The sequence below is a fragment of the Balaenoptera borealis genome (assembly GCF_965194805.1).
Source record: "Balaenoptera borealis genome assembly, chromosome: 3".
In the NCBI taxonomy this organism is placed as follows: domain Eukaryota; kingdom Metazoa; phylum Chordata; class Mammalia; order Artiodactyla; family Balaenopteridae; genus Balaenoptera; species Balaenoptera borealis.
Window position 1 is genome coordinate 110,257,146 of NC_138866.1, and position 25,563 is coordinate 110,282,708.

General features: G+C 33.6%; 1 protein-coding gene across 6 annotated transcripts in view; it reads right to left on the reverse strand.

The window, feature by feature from the left end:
• VPS13C (vacuolar protein sorting 13 homolog C) overlaps positions 1-25,563 on the reverse strand; it is a 182,797-nt gene that overhangs the window by 137,702 nt on the left and 19,532 nt on the right. For 4 of the 6 annotated variants that reach the window (XM_082387985.1, XM_082387984.1, XM_082387987.1 and 1 more), the window contains exons 4-9: positions 23,219-23,314; positions 21,703-21,804; positions 6,501-6,610; positions 4,129-4,188; positions 1,616-1,675; positions 169-249 (exon numbers count right to left, since the gene is read on the reverse strand). In XM_082387985.1, the coding sequence (XP_082244111.1) occupies positions 169-249; positions 1,616-1,675; positions 4,129-4,188; positions 6,501-6,610; positions 21,703-21,804; positions 23,219-23,314 (509 nt within the window). Of the gene's footprint in view, positions 1-168; positions 250-1,615; positions 1,676-4,128; positions 4,189-6,500; positions 6,611-12,017; positions 12,084-16,814; positions 16,878-21,702; positions 21,805-23,218; positions 23,315-25,563 lie in introns of all 6 variants that reach the window. The other 2 variants (XM_082387988.1, XM_082387989.1) reach the window with 1 other exon arrangement.

A 25,563-nucleotide genomic window follows, 5' to 3' on the forward strand; every position in this document is an offset into this window, starting at 1 on the left:
AAGTGCTTTTTTTTAAAGATAGAGTGATTCCAAAAACTGTGTTGCACACTTCTGACTTAGTTACATACAACTTAAACAAAAGACTGACATCCTGTCCTCATTAAAGACCACTATGTAAAACAAATCTAGGGAGTGTGGTTAGTTCTCCAAGGTACGAACTGAAATTACCAAGATGTGTTCCCTTGACCCCGGGTAAGACATGCCGCAGTTAACATTCCAGTAGGCACTGAGACTATCAAGCCGTATAAGCTATAGAAGAAAATGGAAAAGGTCAGGTAACTAACACACTGAAGTTATGAATCAATAATAAAAGATTATTCTCATGTTCACTACCCCAAAATTCTCCAATTGCCGCTTTGAACTTTTAAAGGAAAGGACATACTGCAAAAATGGAGGAAAATATATGTATATTATACAGAGACTTCATTATTTATCTAGCATTTGCTAAACTGTGCTTCCAGGAACACTATTCCCAAGGGGATTCATTCATTCAGTGATCAAACATTTATTGAGAATTTAGTATTTAACAGACTGTAAATATTTCATTGAATAAGAAAGACATGATTCAGGACTTCCCTGGTGGCGCAGTGGTTAAGAATCTGCCTGCCAATGCAGGGGACATGGGTTCAAGCCCTGCTCTGGGAAGATCCCACATGTCGTGGAGCAACTAAGCCCATGCACCACAACTACTGAGCCTGTGCTCTAGAGCCCACGAGCCACAACTATCGAAGCCTGCGCGTCTACAGCCTGTGCTCTGCAACAAGAGAAGCCACTGCAATGAGAAGCCCGTGCACCGCGAGGAAGAGTAGCCCCCGCTCGCTGCAACTAGAGAAAGCCCGCGCGCAGCAACGAAGACCCAATGCAGCCAAAAATAAATAAATAAAAATAAATAAATTTATTAAAAAAAAAAAAAAGAAAGACATGATTTCTCCAGTGGGTACAAATGGCTGTTTCAAGGGAGGGGTGAAGGGAGAGGATTCTATGATCAACAAAGGTGGGGAAAGCTACATACTAAATATCCTTCTTAAAGATTCACAATGTTTATTAGCATATTTAAAGTACTGTGAAGTCCTGGAGTTTAAAACAAAATAAAACGTACCTGTTTAACTATGTACAGCTTTCTACTTTAGTCAGTAATCTTACTTGACCAGAGAATATTTTTTCAACAAATCTGATAATATCTTAATTACCTAATGCTCCATGAAGTACAATTTGGGAAACATTAATTTTATTCAGTTTCTTTATATTCTAGGTGAAGAATCTAAACCTCAGAATAGGTAAGTGATTACAGAAGGTTATCACATAGTAAGTAGCAGAGCCACAACTGGACCCAGAACTTTTAACTCACATTCCAATGATATATTATGCTCCATGAATACAATTTAGGAAACATTAATTTTATCTGGTTTCTTTATATTCTAGGTGAAGAATCTAAACTTCAGAATAGGTAAGTGATTACAGAAGGTCACATAGTAAGTAGCAGAGCCAAAACTGGACCCAAAACTTTTAACTCACATTCCAATGGCATATTCTGCTTCATCAAGGTTTCTTGAAGAAAATACATTAAGTGTTTGTAGTTAGGAAAATAACTGGATTAAAAAGTCTAGTCTAATACCTTATATATAATTTTTTCTGCTTCATTTAATATGCACGGAGTCCAGTGTTCATTTGCAGTCTAAAAGAAAAAAAGAGAGTAACTGTGAAATGAAGTATATATATCAACAAAACAGTGCTCTAATAACCGTAACAAAATAACTTGGGAACAACAAGACATTTAGCTAATGATGGCTAATGTTAGTTACCTGTTTCTTTACATATTTATATTACAAAATGAAAGGAACAGTGAAAATGGAATTGAGGAGGTTCTAATTTAACTGAGTTCATTCATTCAGAAAATAATTACTGAGCTACTCTGTGTCTGCGCGTGGAAGGAATTGGGTATGAATAAAAACAGAGAGCTAGCCTATAAACTACTGAAGAAGGTCCACATTCTTGTAAAAAGTAAGTAAATAAATAAATAAATATTGCAAAGTAGGAAGAAAACCCGGAGAATATGGAAATCACAGCGTGACCATGTTTCTACAAAGTCAGTATGGTCAGCAATGCCAAAAGCTGCTGTGAGATAAACTAAAATAAACTTACTTAAGCGGCCAGGGCATTACCGATGAACTGGTTAAGAGCAGTTTCAGGGGAGCAGTAGAATAAGAGTATAGTGGGTAGGGAGTCATTAGGAGGTGGGGAAATAAAGAGAGCAAAGGTAGACAATTTTCTCACCAACTTAGTTAGAAAGAAGAGAAGGAGAAGGCAATAGTTAGATGGGGCCTGGGTGGAGTGGGAGAAGGTTAAGGAGAGGCTTTTTAATTTTAATATAAAAGAAACACTTGAATGCATTTCAATGCTTAGAAGAAGGAGGTAGAGAAGGGAGACGAGGGAAGAAGAAGGGTTGAAGATTTAGGAAAGAGAAGGAAATTGACAGAAATAAGGAAGAAAAGGCAAAAGGTAGGAGGGGGTGAGAGAAAAGGGGGAAAAAGGCTCCTAAGGACACGGGGGACAACGGGATCCAGATCAGAGGTGGGAAGATTATCTTAGATATAAAAGTTAGTTTGTAAGTGGAAAGATGGAAAAAAGGAATGGTACAGATACAGAAAGAGTTAAGTTTGCTATTATTGTTGTTATAATAGTCAGTGTGGTAGGTGAAGCAGAAACTGAGCCAGACAATGTGCCAAATGCTTTACACAAACTACCTAATTTCATCATCATAAAAGCACTAAAATATAGGCACTATTGTATCAATGAATGAAGGCTGGATAGAAGGAAACCAACATGATAACCAGTTCAGTAATGTGTCACAGGTGCTTTGATAAAATATATTGGGGAGCATAAAAGAAGCAATGGTAACTTCTAAGAGTGAAGTAAAAAAAAAGAATGAGAAAGACGGTAATATCTGAAGGAACTATTAAAACCTGAACAGAAATGCCAGGCAGATTAAGGGAAAAGAATAACACAGGCAAAGAAAAACCATATGAAGAATCTGAGCAAAGATACGGAGGATCAAACAACAGCACACACTAAGGAAACTACACACCATCCTTAGAATGCCTGTTATCAGTCAATGGGCACTATGTGACTATTTTGTATTTTTCATTTGGTCTGTTAGAAGCTCAACATTAAACAGGGAGCTCACTTATGACTAATATTGCTGGTCTCATTTTTCTGGAACAATGATCTCTCTGCCTTTCAGAACACAGATTCTGGTTTCTTTAGAAGTGTTATAGCATTGTCTCTTTTTTATTGAAAGCTACTTCAAATTCATTTTGGAAACAAGCAGAGGATAAACAGTGTATTAAACACTAGCTTCCTTGACTCCCTTTCCTTTGTTTCTCCAGTACTTTTTCTTTAATTTTTCTGCTTTGATCTTCAACTGATGTATACCTCTACTTCTCTGCATGCATGTATCTTCTTAAGGCCTCCATGTAACAATGTCCTTTTTCTGTTTAATAGTCTACTTCTCTTTCTTTTTTTCTTCGTCTTCTTTCCCTACTAAGCCCCTCTTCATATAACTAATCAAAAGGCCAAAATATACCCAGTATGATCTACTGCTCACTGTCCTTAACTTTAAAACATGTTTCCTGCCACTTAGTTGTCCGTAATAGGAAAAAAATGTCCAACCTGGATATACACACTCTATATCCTTAAAGACCTTTAAGAGAAAAACCAAACTGCATTATAAAATACTTAATCAAAATAAATTCGCTTATGTACATTTCAATATAATAAACAGATACACATGTATAAACTATTTGGAAATTATACTGTGGATAAGAACATAACTCTATAGAAATCTATCTTCCTCTAATTTACTAAAGATGTAAGATACAGCTTTTAATACTTTCAAAACACTTGTTCTTGATATTTTGAAATCTGTTAAATTCAAAGATAAATCAAAATAATTAGAGAACATAATGAAAGTATCACTAAAAGTTGTAAATTCCTAGAAAAGCTGTAGAAAGATTACACATAAAAATAAAACAGCTATTTGTAGCAATAGCTGATTTTAGGAAATTCACCCTGTGACTTGAGAATAATATTTTACAGGTTCCACAGAAATTTTAAATAAGGTCACTTTACCAATAGACTAAGTTCTCCCAGTGTGACACCAAATGAAAGAGGCCGCTTTGGATCTGTTACCTATCAAAGAAAAAAAGGTGACATTAAAATATATTGATAGTGAGGGTAAATCCATTCTCCACTCTACAATAGGCAACACAGGACAATGAGTTCAAAAGTAACGCAACCAAATGGATTTGTGGAAAAGAAAGGGAAGGAAGACTTTAACATGGCTGGGATTTTCCATATTTTGTAGGCATGACACTAACATGATACTTTCCTAGAAGAACTATTTTCTTACTAGAAGTGAGAAGATTCACTAACTAGGACTAAACAGACTCTTGTCTACATAGTTTAAAAGAGACAGTCTCTTTATGTATATACCATTAAAGATGTTCTCCATAGATAAATAAAACAAGGAGTTGCAGATAAACCGTGCCACAAAATTATTTTTAAAACATTTAAGATTTTCACATTTAGAAATGTGAACTGTCTCTTTAAGCCTTTTAATTTCCTGTACACTTTAAAAATGGCTTGTTAGAAGATGCTTCAAGATTCTTAATATTTAATTTCCTCAATCTCTTAACTCAAAATATGCCAATGTTAAACTTCTGATCTATTTCTCATCTTCAATACCTAAATTATATTTATACACAGTGCTTAAACTGTGCCATGGTGTGTACGATGTCATTGTTTTCGACATCGCAAAGATGTCCAAAAGTCAGTGTTTTTTGGTCATGAAAGAAAATAGGGAAACTAGAGAGAGGAGAAAAATCATGTTCTAAATCATCCACCAGAGACTTGAGTTTAGTCACCTAAATGCATGCTCTGGTATAGCTGCAAAGCACAAAGAGCTTTGTGAGCTTTGTTTTTAATATTAGATATATTATGATTTGTGGCAAAATGTATTTCCCTTCATTCCCATATTCATCTTTTTATACCTATGGATATCAAGCTCAAAATAACTTGCAGCTATTTCAGAAGGAACTTTAATAAAACACAACTCCTCAGCTGCTAATGCACTACCCATAAATTATTGCTATCATACAAAGAACATCTTTATGATAAATTATTATACTTTCCCTACCCCCATTTCTATATTTTTCACTATCCTTCTAGACACAATAATTAAGGTAATCACATTGAAAGAGGCAATATAAGGAAGATCCCTTTGTGCTTTTTTTTTCCTTTAGATTATTGTAATATATTTTGTCCCTGACACCAATTTAAATGTAATTGATATTACTTGTCCCACTCCTACGTATCTCTGTATTTCTTCATTAAAGAGAAAGAAATAATGTACCTTTCGAATTGCATTTGCTCAATAAAAAAGCTTAGTTTAAGCTTAAACTGAGATTATCATTCACCAACATGCCATTAGCTTTAAGAATAATTCTTTTACTTCCATGACGGGTTGAGTCAATTTTATTTTCCTAAGTTTGTTTTAAACAAGGAGATTTATGAATTTGGTTTTTAGACATTATTTGTTAGCAAAATTCAGTCTAATGACTGCAGAAAAAACAAAAGATAAAAGTCAGTGTAAGATAGAGATGGTGTATCTTGAAAAACTACAAGTGTGTCTTACTGAATATTAAGTTACAAAAGGAACTTATCAGGAAAGTAAAATAAATTCTATATATGGCAGTATGACTTTAATTCAATCCAAACTTAAAGCAAACTAAAAACAAAAAAGAAAGCAAACTCATTTTTGGAAAAGATGAAAAAGCATTTCCAATTTGTTAGGTGAATAACAAAAATTCAAGGCTTCTCATGTATGTTTCGAACTTTAAGACAAAGCAGTGCATATTAAGTTGAAAATATCTGTTATATTTTAACTAAAATTAATCAGTAAAATAGCTCTTAATCAACTAATGTTAAACTTTTGCTTATAAGTGAAGTGTGGTTTCTAAATATTGCTACACATGTGTGTGAGTAGCTGTGGGTGTTAAAATCCAACATGGTGGAATGTAAAGTGAATGAGACTAGCAGCCAACTGACCTGGATTTTAGTCCCCTCTCTACCAACTACCATTATGAACGACTACTTCATCACCTCTGGAAACTAATTACTTGCCATTATTAAAAAAAATTAGTTCCTTAAAGTTATATTAGTCTAAGTCTTTAAACAAAATTCAAAATAAATGATAGAGAAAAATCCAAAAATCTCTTAAATTAGCTTTAGAAAGGAACATATGCCAGTTTTATGATATATGTACACATGTTAATGCCGGATGAAAAAAGTCTAACACAAGGAAGGAGATATGGTAGTGTACTAATCAGGAAAAAAAAAATCTATCTTGGATTTAAAATTGCTATTTATGGGCAAATCAAGAATTAATGTCATAAAATACACACTTAATTACTAACTTAAACCAAGTAAACTAAGTTACTTACATCATCTTCATATTTAATGTGAATGTCTGTGATTTTTACTTGTACATTTTTAATTACTTGAGTTGCCAATTTTTCCAACAACGTATCCTTTTTGGCTTCTTTTGGTTTATCTATAAAAAATAGGAAAATACAAGTTCAAGAGTTGAAATTCTCGAACAGAGGGCAGAGAGCAGAAGCAAGAAGAACTACAATTCTGCAGCCTGTGGAAGGAAAACCACATTCACAGAAAGATAGACAAAATGAAAAGGCAAAGGACTTTGTATCAGATGAAGGAACAAGATAAAACCCCAGAAAAACAACTAAATGAAGTGGAGATAGGCAACCTTCCAGAACAAGAATTCAGAATAATGATAGTGAAGATGATCCAGGACCTCGGAAAAAGAATAGAGGCAAAGATAGAGAAGATGCAAGAAATGTTTAACAAAGACCTAGAAGAATTAAAGAACACACACCTAGAAGAATTTAAGAACAAACAATCAGAGATGAACAATACAATAACTGAAATGAAACATACACTAGAAGGAATCAACAGCAGAATAAGTGAGGCAGAAGAACGGATAAGTGACCTGAAAGACAGAATGGTGGAATTCACTGCCTCAGAAGAGAATAAAGAAAAAAGAATGAAAAGAAATCAAGACAGCCTATGAGACCTCTGGGACAACATTAAATGCAACAACATTCACATTATAGGGGTCCCAGAAGAAGAAGAGAGACAGAAAGGACTTGAGAAAATATTTTAGGACATTATAGTCGAAAACTTCCCTAACATGGGAAACGAAATAGCCACCCAAGTCTCGGAAGCACAGAGAGTCCCAGGCAGGATAAACCCAAGGAGAAACATGCTGAGACACATAGTAATAAAATTGAAAAAAATCAAAGACAAAGAAAAATTATTGAAAGCAACAAGGGAAAAACAACAAATAACATACAAGGGAACTCCCATAAGGATAACAGCTGATTTTTCAGCAGAAACTCTACAAGCCAGAAGGGAGTGGCATGCTATATTTAAAGTGATGAAAGGGAAGAACCTACCACCAAGATTACTCTACCCAGCAAGGATCTCATTCAGATTCGACAGAGAAATCAAAAGCTTTACAGACAAGCAAAAGCTAAGGGAAATCAGCACCACCAAACCAGCTCTACAACAAATGCTAAAGGAACTTCTCTAAGTGGGAAACACAAGAGAAGAAAGAACCTACAAAAACAAACCCAAAACAATTAAGAAAATGGCAACAGGAACATACATATCGATAATTACCTTAAATGCGAATAGGTTAAATACTCCAACCAAAAGACACAGGCTGGCTGAATGGATACAAAAACAAGACCCATATATATGCTGTCTACGAGAGACCCACTTCAGACCTAGAGACACATACAGACTGAAAGTGAGGGGATGGAAAAAGATTTTCCATGCCAATGGAAATCAAAAGAAAGCTGGAGTACCAATACTCATATCAGATAAAATAGACTTTAAAATAAAGAATGTTACAAGAGACAAGGAAGGACACTACATAATGATCAAGGGATCAATCCAAGAAGAAGATATAACAATTATAAATATATATGCACCCAACATAGGAGCACCTCAATACATAAGGCAACTGCTAACAGTTATAAAAGAGGAAATCGACAGTAACATAATAATAGTGGGGGACCTTAACACCTCACTTACACCAATGGACAGATCATCCAGACAGAAAATTAATCAGGAAACACAAGCTTTAAATGACACAATAGACCATATAGACTTAATTAATATTTATAGGACATTCCATCCAAAAACAGCAGATTACACTTTCTTCTCAAGTGCACACGGAACATTCTCCAGGATAGATCACATCTTGGGTCACAAATCAAGCCTCGGTAAATTTAAGAAAACTGAAATCATATCAAACACCTTTTCCAACCACAACGCTATGAGATTAAAAATCAATTACAGGGGAAAAAAACGTAAAAAACACAAACACATGGAGGCTAAACAATACATTACTAAATAACCATGAGATCACTGAAGAAATCAAAGAGGAAATCAAAAAACACCTAGAGACAAATTACAATGAAAACACGACAATCCAAAACCTATGGGATGCAGCAAAAGAAGTTCTAAGAGGGAAGTATGTAGCAATACAATCCTACCTCAAGAAACAAGAAAAATCTCAAATAAACAATCTAATCTTACACCTAAAGGAACTAGAGAAAGAAGAATAATCAAAACCCAAAGTTAGCAGAAGGAAAGAAATCATAAAGATCAGAGCAGAAATAAATGAAACAGAAACAAAGAAAACAATAACAAAGATCAATAAAACTAAAAGCTGGTTCTGTGAGTAGATAAACAAAACTGATAAACCTTTTGCCAGACTCATCAAGAAAAAGAGGGAGAGGACTCAAATCAATAAAATTAGAAATGAAAAAGGAGAAGTTACAACAGACACTGCAGAAATACAAAGCATCCTCAGAGACTACTACAAGCAACTCTCTGCCAATAAAATGGACAACCTGGAAGAAATGGACAATTTCTTAGAAAGGTATAACCTTCCAAGACTGAACCAGGAAGAAATAGAAAATATGAACAGACCAATCACAAGTAATGAAATTGAAACTGTGATTAAAAATCTTCCAACAAACAAAAGCCCAGGACCAGATGGCTTCACAGGTGAATTCTATCGAACATTTAGAGAAGAGCTAACACCTATCTTTCTCAAACTCTTCCAAAAAATTGCAGAGGAAGGAACACTCCCAAACTCATTCTATGAGGCCACCATCACCCTCATACCAAAACCAGACAAAGATACTACAAAAAAAGAAAATTACAGACCAATATCACTGATGAATATAGATGCCAAAATTCTCAACAAAACACTAGCAAACAGAATCCAACAACATAGTAAAAGGATCATACACCATGATCAAGTGGGATTTATCCCAGGGATGCAAGGATTCTTCAATATACACAAATCAATCAATGTGATACACCATATTAACAAATTGAAGAAGAAAAACCATATGATCATCTCAATAGATGCAGAAAAAGCTTTTGACAAAATTCAACACCCATTTATGGTAAAAACTCTCCAGAAAGTGTGCATAGAGGGAACCTACCTCAACATAATAAAGGCCATATATGACAAACCCACAGCAAACATCATTCTCAATGGTGAAAAACTGAAAGCATTTCCTCTAAGATCAGGAACAAGACAAGGATGTCCACTCTCGCCACTATTATTCAACATAGTTTTGGAAGCCCTAGCCACGGCAATCAGAGAAGAAAAAGAAAGAAAAGGAATCCAAATCAGAAAAGAAGAAGTAAAACCATCACTGTTTGCAGATGACATGATACTATACATAGAGAATCCTAAAGATGCCACCCGAAAACTACTAGAGCTAATCAATGAATTTGGTAAAGTTGCCGGATACAAAATTAATGCACAGAAATCTCTTGCATTCCTATACACTAACAACAAAAGATCAGAAAGAGAAATTAAGGAAACAATGCCATTCACCACTGCAACAAAAAGAATAAAATACCTAGGAATAAACCTACCTAAGGAGGTAAAAGACCTATACTCAGAAAACTATAAGACACTGATGAAAGAAATCAAAGATGACACAAACAGATGGAGAGATATACCATGTTCTTGGATTGGAAGAATCAATATTGTGAAAATGACTATACGACCCAAAGCAATCTACAGATTCAATGCAATCCCTATCAAATTACCAATGGCATTTTCTACAGAACTAGAACAAAAAATCTTAAATTTGTATGGAGACACAAAAGACCCCGAATAGCCAAAGCAATCTTGAGGGAAAAAAAACAGAGCTGGAGGACTCAGACTCCCTGACTTCATACTATACTACAAAGCTACAGTAATCAAGACAATATGGTACTGGCACAAAAACAGAAATATAGATCCATGGAACAGGATAGAAAGCCCAGAGATAATCCCACACACCTATGGTCAACTAATCTATGACAAAGGAGGCAAGGATATACAATGGAGAAAAGACAGCCTCTTCAGTAAGTGGTGCTGGGAAAACTGGACAGCTACATGTAAAAGAATGAAACTAGAACACTGCCTAACACCATACACAAAAAGAAACTCAAAATGGATTAGAGACCTAAATGTAAGACCAGACACTATAAAACCCTTAGAGGAAAACATAGGAAGAACACTCTTTGACATAAATCACAGCAAGATCTTTTTTGATCCATCTCCTAGAGTAATGGAAATAAAAACAAAAATAAACAAATGGGACGTAATGAAACTTAAAAGCTTTTGCAAAGCAAAGGAAACTACAAACAAGACAACCCTCAGAATGGGAGAAAATATTTGCAAACAAATCAATGGACAAAGGATTAATGTCCAAAATATACAAACGGCTCAAGCAGCTCAATATTAAGAAAACAAACCAAATCAAAAAATGGGCAGAAGACCAATCAAAAAATGGACAGAAGACCTAAATAGACATTTCTCCAAAGAAGACATACAGATGGCCAAGAAGCACAAGAAAAGCTGCTCAACATCACTAATTATTAGGGAAATGCAAATCAAAACTACAATGAGGTATCACCTCACACCAGTTAGAACAGGCAACATTAGAAAATCTACAAACAACAAATGCTGGAGAGGGTGTGGAGTAAAGGGAACCCTCTTGCACTGCTGGTGGGAATGTAAATTGATACAGCCACTATGGAGAACAGTATGGAGGTTCCTTAAAAAACTAAAAATAGAATTACCATATGACCCAGCAATCCCACTACTGGGCATATACCCAGAGAAAACCATAATTCAAAAAGACACATGCACCCCAATGTTCATTGCAGCACTATTTACAATAGCCAGGTCATGGAAGCAACCTAAATGCTCATCGACAGACGAATGGATAAAGAAGATGTGGTACATATATACAAGGGAATATTACTCAGCCATAGAAAGGAACAAAAGTGGGTCATTTATAGAGACATGGATGGATCTAGAGATTGTCATACAGAGTGAAGTAAGTCAGAAAGAGAAAAACAAATATCATATATTAACGCATATTTGTGGAACCTAGAAAAATGGTACAGATGAACCAGTTTGCAGGGCAGAAATAGAGACACACATGTAGAGAACAAACGTATGGACACCAAGGCAGGGAAGTGGCAGGGGGTGGTGGTGGTGTGATAAATTGGGAGATTGGGATTGACATATATACACTAATATGTATAAAATTGATAACTAATAAGAACCTGCTGTATAAAAAATAAATTAAATTAAATTAAAAAAAAGAGTTGAAATTCTCACATAGTTCATAATCAATGACCAAACGATAGCTAAGGCACTACTCAATGGAAATTACAACCTATTCCAGTGTCCTTCTTTTATTTTAGATTTTAGATTTTAATATGCATTTCCAACTTAAAACTTATTTTTGAAGTTACATTGTAATCTAACATTCATTTGACCTTTGAAGACAGAAATCAAGTGGCAATGTGTATAAATAACACATGGCATAAAAACTACTTTTACCTACCTTTTGAGCGATCAAGACCTTTAAAAGGTTTCTTAAAATGTTTTTTGTGCTTTTTACGTTTACGTCCTTCTCAGTGGAAGCATTTTAGTGAGAAAAGGATAAAATTCAAGTTAGCAGACTAGAGGACAGAAAAGAAAACAAGAGACTTCTTCCTGACAGCAAATTTTGGTACAACTCACGTTACTTTATTCTAAACTGATCTGTTATTTCAATACAAGCAGAAATTCACAAACCTTCTTTAGTCTAGAATAACCTTCTTTAATCTAGAAAATAACCTGGCAGGTGCAATTACACAAAAATTGGGTAAAATATCCATACAGAATGCCCTTTATAATATTTATGACTGTTTACACTATGAAGTTTAATTTTTCATTTCAGCGTTACCAAAATATTGGAAATGTAATAATGACAGAATAAAAAGACTTTCAGAGAAAAGGTTTTGATAAGTGTGTGGTAGGAACACAGGAACACAAATGAAATGAATGGGTAGGCTGCCGACAGATGACTTCCTCTGGATGATACACCTCACAAGCAGAATACTTTAATAACTTGAGGACATAAAGAATACAAAAAGGGCAAAAAAAGTACATGGACTTTTACACTGAAATTAGCTTAATAATTCCTTTAACACCTCATCCACTTTTATTTGGCACTGCCTCACGTCATGGCATTAACCCAAACCTATCTTACCCAATTTACAAATCGTTACATTCAACTGCCTATTACACATCAACTCCAGTCCACGCTCTTGGGGCAGCCTCTGTATGGTCTCCCCTGCCTCCAGTCTCCACTGTTACCTCCGACCTAACATCCTTCTATACCGCCACCAGACTTACATCTTCTAAAATACTATTCAGGCCTGTTAATTCCCTGCTCAAAATTCTTTTAAAGGCTCTCTGCAGCCTGCCAGATAAAATGAGAATGTGTTTGCATGACACAAAAATCCTTTCATGATCCGACCTCTATCACCCTGTCCTGTTCTATCTCCTGCCACTCATCCTTGCACTGGATACTTCAGGAACACTACTTATACTTTCCAAAACAAACCATAACTTTCTAATGCCTAATGCCTCTACACGTTTCATTCCCTAAACTTGGTTTCCTCTCCCTGAAGTTCTTTACCAGGCAAATTCCTAGGAGGCTTCCAAATCTCAGGTCCAGCACTGCAGCCTGTGTGAAGCCTTCTTTGACTCTTCCAAGCATCTCCAAGGCCATCTACCCCTGCATCTTATATAGACTTCCATTAAGCAGTGATTACACTGTATTTGAAGTGTTTGCACAACTGTCTTGTTACCAGGCAGGAGTCTTCATTAGGACAGGAATTATCCTAACATCTAGGCACAAAGCACATGATACGTATCTGTTCAAATGAATCAAAAAAATCCACATCTGAACATTATAATAAAAATATAAGCTCAGTTAATGTTACATATATTTGAGAGAATATACATGATATTTAGCTTGAAATTTTAAATTCTTTCTTCCTTGATATTTTAAAGCAAATTGTCCTGCCACTACAAAAAACTAAGAATCAAATCTTGGATTTTAAGAATAAAACCCTAAGTTTCAAGAAGAAAATATTTAATAAACGTATAACAAAATCTGGACTTTGCTATTACCAGTAGTTGTCACAGTGATGTTCCCTAAATGTTTTTCATTTATAAATTAAACATTCAGAAAAAGACTAAGTTCTCAAAGAACTACCATTTGAAAAGAAACAGCTAAGAAAGCCAGAATAGCCCTGAAAACCATCCCACTTAAGTAGAAAGCTTTCAGAGACAGGAGTTCAGCTGCCTGGGTTTAGAATCTACCATAACTCACTCTTCTCACCTGACCTCCTATTATCTTTCTGGTTTCACATTTGTTCTAGCACCTTGTTCTGTCTTTGATCTCAGTGTTAGATGCACCATGTTTAAACATCTTCAAATAGTTGCAAAATCTAATCTGAGTACTACATATTTCTTTAGAGACAGTTTCTGTTTAATCAGATGGACAATAAATTCATGATCCCCAGTCACTCTATAAAGCAGTTCTCAAATGCTTTGGTCTCAGGGTTCCTTTAACACACTTACAATTTAAGAACCTTAAACAGCTTTTCATTAGTGTGGATTACAGCTATTGATATTTACCATATTGGAAATCAACACTGAAAATCTTTTTAATATTAACTCATTAAAAAACCCATTATGTGATAGTACAGTTAACATGTATTTATGAAAAATAACTATATTTTCCAAACAAAAAGCTGTAGTGAGAAGAGTGGCATGGTTTTACAATCTTACAAATGTCTTTAATGTCTGGCTTAGTAGAAGACTGCTGGATTCAAATATCTGCTTCTGCCTTTGCTCTTTTGGTATATGTTGTTTAGATTGAAGTATGTGAAGAAAATCTGACCTAACTACAGATATGTAATACGAAAAGGAAGGAACATCTTCACGGTCTTTTCATGCAATTATGGATACTACACCAAACTCAACTAGTGATAGCTTCTTAAAGTTGCACCTTGGAAACTGAAACTCTATCAGTGTATCTTTCGTCTGGATTAAAATCAGTCTACCTTGCTCTTTTATACATTCATAATTTTTTGCCACGCACTGATAATATGGAAATATTGCTTCATTGAATTATGCAGATCTTACAAACATTGAGTCACTTTATTATTTAATATCAAAAATCACATTGTTAATACCACCACAAATCTCATCAGAAAAGTCTTTTAAGTATGGGAAGCCATCAAGCTCAAAGCGGCAAATACAAATTCCCCAAAATTCTAATTTTTGTTCAGAAACTCAAATCTTTTTGCTGGCAACAAACACTGTCAGTTGTTTTTTCTTAAAGTTGTATTGTTGAAATGTCTACCAAACACCCAAATCTGAGTAATAATAGTCTGTCAGCCATTCTTCCAAATAAAATGGCTTTCCATGAAAAAAGCAACTGGTTCCACTGATAACCGAAACAACTGCACAAGTATTTGTCCTTGAGACAATTATCCTGCTTCAGTCTGCAGAAGTACCTTGTGTATGCTTCCTCTTTTGTCACGAAACTTCAAAGACACATATGCTCAAGAGCTGTAATTTATTAAAATTAAAATTTTTCTATTTCATCAATGACATTCTTAAGTAAAATTGGTGCTTTTTCCATTTTATTTTGTTTTTTACTGTGAGTGATTGGTAATACAATGGCTCCTAATAGTATAGTTTAGTGCCACTGCCTCGATTCATGCTAAGGCAGCCAGCAATTTTACACAACATTGCTTTTGCACCATCATCACCAATATCAACACAGTGAAAACATCAAATAATGTCTTAGCATTATTATGAAAATAGTTTTGACTTTTTGAAAACCACTGCTCTAGAAGTTTTGGGTATTTTGTTTGTTTGTTTTTTAACGAGGAAGGAATATACACTCAGAAACTGGAAAAAAACGAAAGGATTATAAAGTACACACAAAGTCCTGGACAACTAAATAAAGATATCATCAACAAAATTATTCTCATTTCAGAATCATCAAATTCTAGGCCTAGTTTTTTTTATCCAGGCTAATATACCTTTTTGGAATAAAAGGAAACTCTGAATCAATGAGGTTTTACTTTATAGTGACCTCTGTCTGTTTTGTTTTGTTTTTAGCAATGCTGCCCAATGATTTTGTTACATGTTTGAATGGGCCAGTGGAATTCATTTGTATCCTGGAGGCAGGTTGCTCCTAGTAGGATCAGGAAACACTGCTCCTGGCAGACTACAGAAAGCTGGTTCAATTACAACCTACAAAACTGGACAGTGAACCATGAGTATCTCCATGCTATCTTTTATATTAAACAAAGTGACTCGAAGACAAATTAACATAGTCAGCCACACTCACTCAAGGGGCAGATTTGTACACAGAGAAACTCCTTTCAGGGTAATTTCATTCAATGCTGTGAAATCTGCATGCAACTTATTCTTCCATTTGTCATAATGAACCTAAACATTAAAGAAGTTTCTAGCAGCAAAAGTAATTATATCATAATGCTTATTATTGTTTACATTTTGAGATAGAGACCCCATTTGCCATTTAATCAAAAGAAATTTTAAGTGTGACTGAGCTAATATAACAAATTCCTGAAAAGTTATAGGGAATACAGTTAAATAAATCAAATTACTGTGTAAAATATTAGAAATTATTATTTTAATGTGCTTGGTAAACTTCCTAGGATACAAAAGAATCCTACTGTTAAATCCTAAAGCAGTCAGCCTTCAAATTGGCCTTATGTGAGGCTGTCCAGGACAGTAGTCTACAGGTGCCTCCAAAGCTACTGCAGAGGCGAAGCAAATCAGGGAGGACATGAGAAGAAAGTCACAGAAACATCTCTTATCAAGGTTCTAAATAAAGTCTCACTCAAAAAATAAAAGGTTCCATTTTATTGCTTTTTACAAAGTCTGAAAAGCACTGCTATAGGAGAGGAATTGTTTAATTGAGAAACTACTATTCTACAGAACTAAAGTCAAAAAGGCAGTCCAGATTTGAAAGTTATCTATAGATCAAACTGTAAGCTTCATAAGGGCAGTGGATTGTGTCTGTTTCACCTCATGAATATTCACCACCCAGCAGAGTGCTTGCTACTAGAAGACATTAAGTATTTGGTGAATGAATAAATGCAGAAGGTAGAGAAAAGGAAATGATGGTAAAGGGGAAAAACATGAATTACATTTCCATATTTTCTAAAAGGATGACATGTCATATGAACTCCATTAAAAGCACAAGCATGGATAAAAATATAATTTTGTATGTAGCTGAATATAATTAACCATGCATACCCACCAGGCTTGATGTCCTTGTAAACAAAGTTTTCCAAGCCATATATGAACTCCCCTGAATGTGCGCCTGCATCCGCATGGCAGCGATAACCAAAATGCAAAGCGTTTAAAAGACACCTTTAATTTTACACATAAAATATGTCTAAACTTAATTCAAAGAATTAGAAATCATGTAACAGAACAAGTAAAATCCAGTGACACCAAAACAACTTACTTCTAAGGAAATATTTTCAGTGACACCATTTTCATTCTTTCAACATATAAACTTTGTTTTCATAACATTAAAACAAAAATTCTTAATAATTAAAATTATAATAATAATTTCAAATTAAGCAAAACAGACAAATATCCATTATGGCTAATGTCTCATTGATTTGCCAAATTTTCAAAGAAAGCAAAAATCTGCTGTTTTGGTTCCCTTTTTCCCCACCATTTTGCCCATTTTCAGAATGAAATATTGCTGTGATATTTACGCTAATTTTAGAGTCAGCTGAAATGAATTCATCTTACTTTAGTGTACGTTTCCTTTCAGACACACTGTCTGAATCCTTTCTATCCATTCTTGTCAGTGATGGCTGGGTAGCACCATCTTCCATTTCCCTCCTCAAATCCAGCCTAGACACCACTATAAGCTTACCTTCCTAAAATACAGCTGTGATCACATCACTCTCCGGATTTTTTTTAAAAAAGTAAAACTTACTTTCTCACTGACTACCAATTAAAGTCCATTATAAACCAGAGTCAAGAGCCAGACTGAGTTCAAATTCTAGCTCTGTCATTTTCTAGCAGCATAACCTAGAACAAGTTATTTAACTTCCAGCTTTCTCAACTATATAATGGGAACAATAAAAGCCTTTATATCATAGAATTATGACTATTAAATGAGTAAGCTGACATAAAGCATTTTGAAGAGTGACCCACAAATAGTAAATTCTCAATAATTATCGTCATCACCATCATGGCATTCAAATCTCTTAAAACTGACCTAAACTTCGCTTTCCAACTCACGTCCAGCTACGCTATCAAACTTCCAAATTCTTAGCTGCTCCCCATACATGCTCTACATTTTTTCATTTCACTGTCCCCTTTACCTAGAACGCCCTCTCTCCTTTCTGCATACTCATCCTTTAGACTCAGCTGAAATATATACCTTCACAGTGTCCGCCCTGATCTCTGGCTGAATGTAACATGCCCATTATGAACTCCCGTAACACTCTTATCTATACCTCTTTGATGAGACGCAATACTCTCTCCTATTTATCACTATACATGAAGTCTTTCAACAGTAGGCTCCAGGAATTTTCTAATTTTTGTGTTTCCAACAATCTGTTGAACAGAATGGCATCAGACTTCTCAAAAGTACTTGGAAGTTAGAAGATTTTGCCTTCAAAATTCTAATTTTAAACCCAGCATTCTATCCCCAGCCAAATCAAACAAGTATGGAAGTAAATTACGAATCTTTCAGACTTGAAAGGATTTTTAAAATTATATCCAGTGTATCCTTTCTTAAAAGCTATTAGAAATGTTCTAGCAAAACAAAGGAACAAACTAACAAAGAACAAAAGGCAAGGGACCCAATGAATTAAAACAGAAGAGCAGTGAAGACCAGTTCCAAGATGACAATTATGTAGCAGAACTAAAAAAACAACCAGTTCAGAGAAAGATCTCCAAGAGGGACAGGGGGACAGGGAGAGGACCAACAAATGGGTTTGGCCAATTGGAAAATAACACTGATAGTCATATGATAGATACATTTCATGTAGTACACAAAAAGAATTGAAGATAAATTTACAAAGAAGACCAGGCAAATAGGAAAGAAGCATTTACAAATTCAAGAAAAACAAAAGGCTACATAGCAAAGGAAATATAATCACAGTGCATTATTTGACCTATGCAGTGAACAATAATTATATTGTCATAGTAATGTAAATTTTGACTCGTAATTGGCCAAAAATTATGATATAACCATATTGTGAGAAGACAGAAAGTGGAATTTAGGGTGAAAAAATTGTAGGAGAGGTGAACTCCTTAACTACCGTAACAGGAAATCCAAGAGAGTGCCTTACATTAATACATTAGACAACCACAGAAAGTTAATATTTCTAAAATGATGGTTCCCTCTAAGAAGTGGGTCTAGAGGGTAGAGAATGGTGGAATACGAAACTGACATTTTTCATCATAAGTGTTTTTGGAAAAACTATTTGATTTTAGAGTTAATGTTAACTCTAAAATTTTAGAGTTTTTGATAAAATTAACATTTTAAAATACAGAATCTATATAGCATTTGAAAATCTTTTGGCCTCACTAGGAATTTAATATTTCCCTTTACTTTACAATAGCCTTTCCAGGAAAATAAACTCACTACAATGAAATAAAAGAAGAAAAATATCAAGAAAGTTTATTTTTACAGTTAAGCAAGCTCTCTAGAAATGAATTTATAGTTATATTTCAATTTTCTTTTTTTCCCACATAATAGTGGGCAGCACTTTATTTTAACAAATGAAACAAATTAAGTAAAAGTACTTTTTTAAAGCGGATCAGCCTGAGGACTCTATTTTCATTTTTATCATCTGGTGCTTATAATTGAATCACTTCCTCTCCTTACTTCCTAGTCTCTATACATACATGATAGTGCTTTTGTGCTTTTAAAATCAAGAAATAAGTGGAAAAGTAATAAGTATGAAAAATAAAGTATGGTAATCAAGTCAAAACTATTAATTAATAATGGTGAAATAGAAAGCACCCTAAAGGCCACGGTTGTCTTATCATTCGTACGAATAACATTACCTGAACGTAGGATCCATATTCACACAAACTAGAAAAAATACTTATATGCAGTCAAGATAATTAAATGTATTTCTTGACAATTAAAGGAAAAAAACCTCTATCAACGTATTTCCCAATTCCTGAATTCATCTCTTTTATACTCAAAACATTTTTCTGACAAATCTATTGTAATAATGTTAAAACTGAGTTTTACTTTCTGAATTTTAGTTCTACCCAACAAAACCTATATTTTATCATCCAAGAAGCTACAATGTAATGATTATATATTATATAAGCCTAACAGCCCCATTTACACAAGCTTAATACTACAGATATTCATCCCCTATAGATTTATCAAATCATCCTTAATAGCCTCTCTGCCAGACACAAATATATAAGTTTCCTAAGTATTGAAAACCCCGGACTCAAAATTTCATAGGCACTTAATACAAAATGTATAGCAGGTTATCATTTTGCTGATTAAGTTGTCAACTACTAAAACAGGAGAGAGTATATACCATGCTTTTTCTTATAGCTCACTGGAAACACTAAAATATTTTTTAAGCAATCACAGCTATTTCCATTCCAAAAAAAAAAAAAAAATGAGTTTGTGGTTTGTTTCTCAAGAGGGAAAATATAACTTAATTATACATATTATAAATTATTATAAGTATATAACTACATGTTACAGCAATATATCGAAGCATATATAAATATACCTATTGATGACTACACAATTATATACATTTGTGTTAAGAAAACAGATTTAATCTGAATTGATTCAAGAAAGAAATGAAATTTTAGTGCTCTCCAAGCCTTTTTCCTCATTTTAATAAAACTTCTTCTAATTAACCAAAATTGAATAAAAGAAATACTCACACTGAACTGTCATAAGACAAAACCACTACCACCTTGCTTTATTTGGTACATAAAAGTACTAGAAATGAAGAAAACTGTTTTCATGGAAATATAGATCCTTAAGTTTCAGCAGAAACATAAGATATGGTTAAATATGAAAAGCGAAAGGAAAAAACATGTTTAGGCTTTTAAAAAATTCTACCATTAAGATAGCCTCTGTATTTTAAGTATTTTAGTACATTTTGTAAAAGAGTCAATAATTCTGAATAAGAGAAAAACACTTGTGGCAAAAAGAATTAGAATCATTGATAAAGAATTTTAATCAGCAAGCTATTTTTAAGAGAGATTTCTTATTGATTTAAATAAATAGCAGCAGCTTAAGCTAGGAAAGATATCTTATTATAAGATCTAAATATAATTTTTGTCATTTCTAACTCAACATTTGCCACATCTTTTAAGAGAGACCAAAGAGAAATGCCTTAGCATTTCTAGTACCATCTTCTTTCATCACAGAAATATATAAACATGCTACTAAATGACACAAAAATGATGTAAAATGCTATTAACTCTCACACCCCTATCTGCAATTGGGGTATGATTTGACTTGAAAGAGAAAAACAAACTTGGAAAGGCTTGGAAAAGTCCTTCAACTCACTATCCTATAGACTACTCTTTTTCATCCTATCCTTATTGTTGCTCCATAAACCAAATTAAAATAGTCACCAGATTTATTTTTAGATAAAAACAAAACATTAAAACTTGAGACAAGATCTTAAAATGCTGAAATTTGAAAAATCAAGTTTTTAAAACTATCATGTATAATATAAAGAGATAGCTAAGAAAAGATTTACAGCACCATTTCCTCTAAACATTATTTCACTATATTAATATACCAAACCTTATTATCTTTCAACAACACGTGTGAAAATGCAGACAAAGAAACCATTAACCTTTGGGAAAAACAAACAGGCTTGCAAGAACTCAAAGAATTTGGGAAGTCTCCATTACGTAGCACAGGAGAAATGACTGGTAAGAAAAGTAAGAAAATTTAACTGGCAGTGAGATAAAATAATCACAAAGGCAATGATTCCCAAGTGTGAGTCATTAAAATCTTTACAATCAATATTGTGAGATATGATTTTAAAAGAAGATTCTTTCTTTGGAACTACAGCTTATGAAGGCCTATGAACGAATCCTCTTTACAGAGCATTAAATATATCTAAAATATAGGTATATGTACATTTATCTAAAACATAAACTTATTGTACCTTTCTCTGCTGCTTTTTGAAGGGCTTCTTCAATTCGGGATAACTCTTTCTGTTTAATGTCTTGCAAGGATTTTTCTTCCTTTTCAGCATCATATTTAATACCTAAAAATGTATAGTTAATTCACACGTCCAGAAAGGCAACTAATAAATAAACAAATAAGAAAAGTTCAGCCTCATTATAATATTGTATTGTGTGTGTAGTAAGTAATTTTTTGTAAGTCAAAAAACATTTATATTCTTTACTTTGGTTTTACAAAAAGGTTAAACATAAATGATTCCTATTTATTTACAAAGCTTATATCAAAAGGAAAAGGACAGAAGGAAAGGAATTAAAGGGAGAAAGAAGATAGGAGAAAGGATATTTGGGGAAAAGGGTGCGTAGAAAGGTGAAAGGGAGGAACAAAGAGAAGGCAGAAAGTATACCAAAAAATTTCCAGTTATTATATCTGAGTGGTAAAATTTTGAGTAACTACAAAAAACGTGTAATATCCAATACCCACTGGTATCAATGTAAGATTGATGAAAAGACTTTCAGAAAGTAATTCAAGAACATGTATCAACAATCATAAAACATATATATCCTTTTAATCTAGTAATCTCATTTCTGATCATGTATCCTAAGGGAGTAACACAAAATGAGTAAGATACCTGTAAGAAGGAGGAGTTTATAATGTTCACTGTATAAGCAAAAAACAGTTGGCAGACCATAATGGAATATCATATAGCCTTTCAAAATTGTCACTATCACCATGAAAACTGTGAAACATATCAAAAATATATATATTAACCAAAAAAGCCAGATCCATGTTGTATATATAGTGTAATAAATGCTACATCAAATCAAGTATGCATACAGTAAAGACTGGAAAACAAAAGGTAAAAATAAAAATTGTTTCTTTTATGGTTGAGAAAATATAAGTAATTTTTCCCTAAAATACCCAAACTTTTCTTAACATTATATTGTACTCAAACTGAAAAAACATTAATAATGAAAGATATCACTTTAAAAAACATCACACTTTAAAAATTAAAATACTATATTTTATAATGAAAAAAATTATCTACACACATTTTTCAAAGAACAGTCACTCAAAATCAGAAGCAATAAAATGGGAAAAAAAAATTTCCAGTCTGTAGATTAACACATTTTAAAAAACTTATTTACTTTCATTCCCAAAAGTAAAAGTCTAATGTATCTCAACTTAATAGGAAGCCTTAGTTGTAGAATAATTATTCATTGAGGATAGAATAAATTTCACAAATGGTTGAAATTATTCTTTCCAACAATAGCATAAAAATATTTTACATAAAATGTGGTAATATATGTGTGTGTATGTGTAAAATGTATGTATTGTATATGTGTACATATATGAATATGATTAGTTTATTTCTATTATCTTCTATTTTACTAAACATATTAAAATACTTAACGTAGGTAACAATTTAATTTTACTATGATGCTATATAATTTTACTATGATGTTTACTATAATGCTTATAAACCTAAAATAACATACTTGCCCCAGGGACAACAAGCAGGTATAATCCCTCTAGGCTCGCAACAACAGCTTCTCCATAAAGGTTTTTCCAAGGAATCTTCAAAGTTAATTTATCTAAAGGAACATAATTTCAACCTTCTTATTTGGATGCTCAAGAAGATATACATTTCTCACTTTTCATTAAGAGAAAAAGTACACAAAACCCTTCACACATATAGTATGTACATCACTCAGACAAAAAAAGAAAAAAAACCCCAACACAGTTTAAAACATTTTTCCATATTGTATTACCATTAAGGTGACTATTCACGTTGTGCTTTATATTTTTCAAACCTTTTGATAACTATTAATTCATTTAATATTCCCAAACCGTAAGAAAAATGAGGCAACTATTACTTCAGTTTTGAAAAAAAAGGAAACTCAGTCCCAGACAGGTTAAATTATATGCTTAAGTCCACCCAAGTCATCAATGGAACCAGAATTGATGGTCTGAATATTGTACATGCTGTTCTAGCCACACCTACAACTTCATCTCTACAGCATTAGTATAAAAAAAAAAAAATCTGTTCAAGATCTCAGGAATTGAAGCGGCAACACAGAGAAGAGTACCAAAGGAATAGAACTTTGACAGTGTGCCAAATTGCTACAACTGGAAGAGGCCAACCCTAAAGGCAAGGTATACTGTTTTATGGTTACTAGTATTATGAGTTACAGGAGTTCAGACCAGTTATATTCTAAATATCTACTTATAAATCTCATGAAAGGCAGAACACATCTTCTCTCTTAGAAACAATGGTATTAATATCAGGTCCTTCAGAAACTTACCTACAGAAACTTTCTCACCCATAATAATAGATGAACTATGGCCCTAATTGTCACTAAGCCAAGTTTGGAGTTTTACGGAAAAAAGCTACGCAAAGCAGGAGAGAAGACAAAAAGGGCATATTCTCAGCTAAATTCTGAAATGGGCAAAATCTGTCTTTGGTATCTTTCCACATTTATTTCCTTACTCTCTTCCCAATCTTTAGTATGCCCTCTTTCCAGGTCTCCAGGTAGCCAATGTCCCAGTCTGCCCTCAACTGTATTAGAGCAATTCTATCCAAATCTTTTCTACCCCACAGTTTTCTATGTTCCAAAATTAAATACCTTCTCTCATCACAATTTAAAAAATAATGACCCTACAGTCATTATACTGAGAGCTATAGTTCTCTCAGTGCTGCCGATCAGACTCTTAAGACAAAGAATCTGATTCAACTAAGTCATGCTAATATGTGAATGACTAAGCTACTTATACCACCAGAATCATTGGCACTTTTAAATAAAGATGCTGAAAGCTCAAAAAATTGTTAAACAGGATAAGAAGCTGAAGAGGAAATAAAATAATGCAATGCAAAGGGAGGATATCTTGATTCACCTGAATGGCTATGGACGCAAGCCAGTTTTAGCTGGGAATCTCTTACCAAGGTTAAAATCTCGAATTATTTCTCCATCTAAATTTTTATTTTTCTCCAGCTTATAAACCTGATGAGTTTCTTAAATGGTTCCCACTTCAGAGGACCTAGAGGTAATGCCAGTCATTTCTAAGTCTGTTGATTTTATAGTGAGTACCACCTATATTTATAATGGATAGTGTTTTATTTGTAGTTATCTCACCAACTCCTCAAAACTGATTTGATTGCCTTCTTGGTGAGCATGAGACTGAAAAAGTGGGAAATGCCCCTTTAACATACCAAAAAGAGATTACCTGTTCTCTAAACCTTTTCTTCTCTCCTTTTACCCTAACTCATTATCCTCCCATTCTTAATTATTCTGTATTACACTGAAATTTAAGTTAGTTATGTTACTGCCTTCCTTTTATAGATCACAAAATTTTTTAAGTTTTTAAGTAAAAGGAGTATCTACAAATATGTCTAGCTCTTAGAAAACCAAAACATCCTTGAGCCCACTTAGCCACACTAACTCTACAGGTTAGGTGTAATATTTTAACCTAACAGCAATTTAATAACTAATATAAATGCCTCATAAACCCAAAAACAGGGATAAGTAGAAAGAAAATAGGTTTTGCATCCTTACATGTAAAGGGTCTCTCATAACTCAGTGAGTAACCCTGAAGGAAGCCATTAAATTCTTATAATACTTTAAAAGCAAAGAGAATAAATTCTGAACCATTAGAAAATCTCTTCCAAAATATAAATCTAGTTGTAATAATATAATGAATAACGTATTAAGTTCTTTAGTCAAAAATAACTCATCCAATACCCTGTAAATGACAATGCAATATTTTGTACTAATTTTAGATCTCTCTAACTTCTTTGAGGACAAAGATATCATATGTAGCCTTGCTTCTCCCACAGCTATGTATC